Here is a 4,195-nt window from a genome sequence, read left to right on the forward strand (position 1 = left end):
ACCTTGTGGGCCGAATGAGCATGTGCCTCTACCACAGATAGAGCAGAGCAGCCACCTGGTCATTGGTTAATAGCATTGTCAAACATAACAAAGTGGACATTCTGTCCTCTGCAAAAGCCTCCTTCGGCTGAAAGGTGCTCCATGCAGTGGTCCAGTAACAGTCTTGCCTTTTGGTCAGTCCTCAAGGGGGAGGAGGTCCATTTAACTCTTTTTCTATTTACCCTTTCTTGTCCCTCCCCACTCCTGTATACTACTCACGACTTCCCACGTATAACAAAAATTGTGGGAGATACTGGGCTGCAGAATGAAAAATTTCTTACAATAATTTCCTTTCTGCTAGCAGCACCTCCCACAATTCTACCCACCTTGGTGGCTTTCTGCCAAGGATCAGCCTTTTATTTGCATATTTATCATGCAGGGAGTTGGCCTGGTCTACAGTTAATGCATTGGCTGTTGATGTTATGCTTATAAATATTTTTCTCTGAGTTTTTCACACAGCTTTGGAATGACTCACCTGGCAGCAAGGGGGAAAAGGGCGCGTGGCCAGCATGAGCTGCACTGCAGCTTTGAATCACCACTGAAAGCTGCAGAGAGGAGAAGAGCAGCCATGTGTATAGCAGAATTGTGGAAGATGCTTCTAGCAGAAAGGAAATCATCAATTAATTTTTTTTCTATTTCATGCAACAATTCTGTGAATTGTAATGGCTCAGTGGTAAGAGGAAGACTGGACAGATGCAGTAAGTTCCTACTGGCAGGTCACTTGGCCCAGCTGTTATTGTGTTTAAAGAGTCATGACAGCATACTAGCTTGGGCACCAGTGATAGCTCCTTAGGCTCCACTGTGCGTTGAGTTAGTGCTATAGCAGGAGCACAGGGGGAACCCACAAAGCACACAGACATCAAAATTCACACTGGTCCTGGGCCCACCCTATTTACATAAGTAGAGTTCTCTCTGTAACAGCCCTCTAAACAAATGAATAATTTGCAAACTGAGTGTCACCGTCATAAATATAAAGGGAAGGGTAAACACCTTTAAGTCCCTCCTGGCCAGAGGAGGAACCCTTTCACCTGTAAAGGGTTAAGAAGCTAAGACAGCCTCGCTGGCACCTGACCAAAATGACCAATGAGGAGACAAGATACTTTCAGAGCTGGAGGGGGGGAACAAAGGGTTTTCTCTGTCTGTGTTGGCTTTTGCCGGGACCAGAGCAGGAATGCAGGTCAGAACTCCTGTAAAAAGTCAGTAAGCAATCTGATTAGATATGCGTTAGATTCTGTTTTGTTTAAATGGCTGATAAAATAAGTTCTGCTGAATGGCATGTATATACCTGTTTTTGTGTCTTTTTGTAACTTAAGGTTTAGCCTAGACGGATTCTCTATGTTTTGGATCTGATTACCCTGTAAGGTATTTACCATCCTGATTTTACAGAGGTGATTCTTTTACTTTTCCTTTAGTTAAAATTCTTCTTTTAAGAACCTGATTGCTTTTTCATTGTTCTTAAGATCCAAGGGTTTGGGTCTGTGGTCACCTATGCAAATTGGTGAAGATTTTTATCAAGCCTTCCCCAGGAAAGGGGGTGTAGGACTTGGGGGGATTTTGGGGAGAAAGACGTTTCCAAGTGGGCTCTTTCCCTGTTATAGTTGTTATACGCTTGGTGGTGGCAGCAATAAAGTCCAGGGACAAAAGGTAAAATAGTTTGTACCTTGGGGACGTTTTAACCTAAGCTGGTAAAAATAAGCTTAGGGGTGTTTTCATGCAGTTCCCCACATCTGTACCCTAGAGTTCAAAGTGGGGAAGGAACCTTGACAGTCACATTCACCAGTATGCCTTTTGGATGCTTCCCAGAGTCGTGCAAATGTAAAGTAGCTGTAAACCCTGTTTAACTGCATGGTTTTGGTGTACCAATAAATCTGTCCTTAAGTGAATTATTTAAGGTTGATAGTGCATACCATATCATAAGATATATTGCATGGTACCATTCTCTTTGTGTTTCTTGTTTAGTGTTTGTGTGAAACTAATAGTTTTAAAAAAGACTAAGGAAATTCCCAGACAAAAAGCTATGTTACAACAGAGTTAAGAGTATACATCAGTTACTGGAGGACAAAACGTTTTATCCTGTAGTGATGACACAGTGGGGAAGAAATATGAAAAAAAAAATCAGGTCTTTAAAAAAATCAGTTAAATCTAACCATGAGCCCTAAACACTAAAATGCTTGAATCATAATTATATAGTTTTTGCATGACATCACTACAGGGTTGTTTTGATGTCTTAAGGTTGCTAAGGTTGTTTTAGTGTCTTAACTGTGCACTTCTTAACATGTTTTGACTTTTTAAATGTAACTCAAATTCCCAGAGTTTTAATGCTTGGTTTTGGAATAATTACAACATTCCTGTAATTTTTATTTTTACCCTTAAATTACTGAGATATACTCTCAGCCATAACTATTTTTTGGATGGGAGGAGCAGGGGAACACAGATTTATATAAAAGTTATATTTCTTGGATTTTAACCTTAAAATTTAATATTACTAAAATATTAGTCACTAAACATTAAGTTTAGTCTTCTTGTAAGTGCATGTAAGAGTGCCTAGAATTACACTGCAATTTTCCTTCCTGCATATCCTCTTCACCCCATTTGCCTAGTTTTCTGAATAATCACTCATGAAGTAGTAACTGGCATTTGTACTTGCCTAAGCTGTCTTCAGAATGTAAGAATTAGAGACACATGGCTCGTGAAATCTTAAGGGCACGTTTTCTTTCTCCAAATTGCTAATATACCAAAAATCCTAGAGTTCCTCACAAAGAGCATATTCTGAATCCATTATTTTCATTCTGCTGCAAAACAATGATCATTTAACAGGCATCTTCTAGGCAAGTAGTAGTGGAGGTATAGGACTAATACCCTCAGTTGTTCTTACATATCAGGTTTGCAATTTGCCCTTGTAATTAAGTCACTGAAAGGAAAGTCACTTTTCTAATCCACTTATGTTTACTTACAGGTCTGCATTACATTTAGTGATTTTGGAAAAATGCAGAACATTTGCAACTTACTCGTTGAGAAACTGGGTAGTTCTGTTATCATCAGTCCACCGCACTTCTACCATACAGCAGAGGCTGTAGACACCCTTCGGTAAGTTCTCCCTCTCCTTTCCACAGAAATGCACAGCCTCAGGAAGCATTTACGTAATACATAATCCACACAGTTTAAAATGGGAAGCAGTGATAGTCTCCCTGTTGTCCACTCCTGCCTTATACTTAAAGGAAAATTCAAGAAACTTTAAAAAGGTTATACAGTTTTTATAAATCCAATTCCATTTAGCTTGCAAATAGTAAAGCTTAATCTTTCAGGGAGGCTGCAGTGTCCTTGTATAAAGGCAGGAGGTAACAAGCTTTTCCATGATTTCAATAGGAAAAACAATCTGCTTTAACATGCTCAGTCAGCATATCTGGTTTTTCAATGGGGTTAAATCAAAGCAAATTAATTTTAGTTTGGGATTTGTCCAGGAAGGTACAAGCATTTAACAGGCTCCATCCACTTCCCCAAGTGCTGCTGCTGTCCTCTTAGCTGCTGACAACAAACTTTGAAATACACCTTTCTAAAGAAACTACATTTCAATTACTTTGAGGAGAAAGAAGAGCTTTCTAACATCAAAACATCCTCCCACAGCACCCCAGCCATAGAGGGAGAGTTAATTTGCCATGAAGGACATGAGACAAACATTCAGTGGTTGATGAAGGAAGGCGCCTGGGGAGATTAACTACATTTATCTGTTCCTCTTCCCCTAGTTTTTCAATTCACATTGAGATGAACTAAAAGAGCATTCAAAAGCCTGCTTTTCCCATTGATGCCACCAAAAAAACCCTTCTCCATCTCATCCGAAGTTCACACTCTGCAGATGGCCATGGCTATGTCCAAGAAACAAGCTCAGTCATCCACTGCTTAAAATAATGTTGAAATTGCCACAGAGGTGTGGTTGTGAGTAATATGTATTCTAAATGTCTAGCCATGAGTTTGTTAGCACACTGGAGTTTTCCCTTACAAGCTTCCTCCTCCACATGCTCCCCATTTTTAACTATCAAGCATATAAGTGGGGAAGTAGAAGTGCCTTGCATCTATGTAGTCACAAAAAATAATGATTTGGCAGGAGTTTCTGTGCTAAAGTTGGATCAGTTAAGCTACCTTGCTTTTTACCTTCCAG

At 39.9% G+C, this 4,195-nt stretch overlaps 1 protein-coding gene across 1 annotated transcript in view; it reads left to right on the forward strand.

Annotated features, from left to right (window-relative positions):
* Positions 1–4,195, forward strand: part of IRAK1BP1 (interleukin 1 receptor associated kinase 1 binding protein 1) — a 28,203-nt gene that overhangs the window by 21,210 nt on the left and 2,798 nt on the right. Inside the window, exon 3 of the mRNA XM_037894356.2 lies at positions 2,996–3,126. Coding sequence (XP_037750284.1) covers positions 2,996–3,126 — 131 coding nt within the window. The remainder of the gene's footprint in view (positions 1–2,995; positions 3,127–4,195) is intronic.

This window comes from Chelonia mydas, chromosome 3, assembly GCF_015237465.2.
Source record: "Chelonia mydas isolate rCheMyd1 chromosome 3, rCheMyd1.pri.v2, whole genome shotgun sequence".
Taxonomy (NCBI): Eukaryota; Metazoa; Chordata; order Testudines; family Cheloniidae; genus Chelonia; species Chelonia mydas.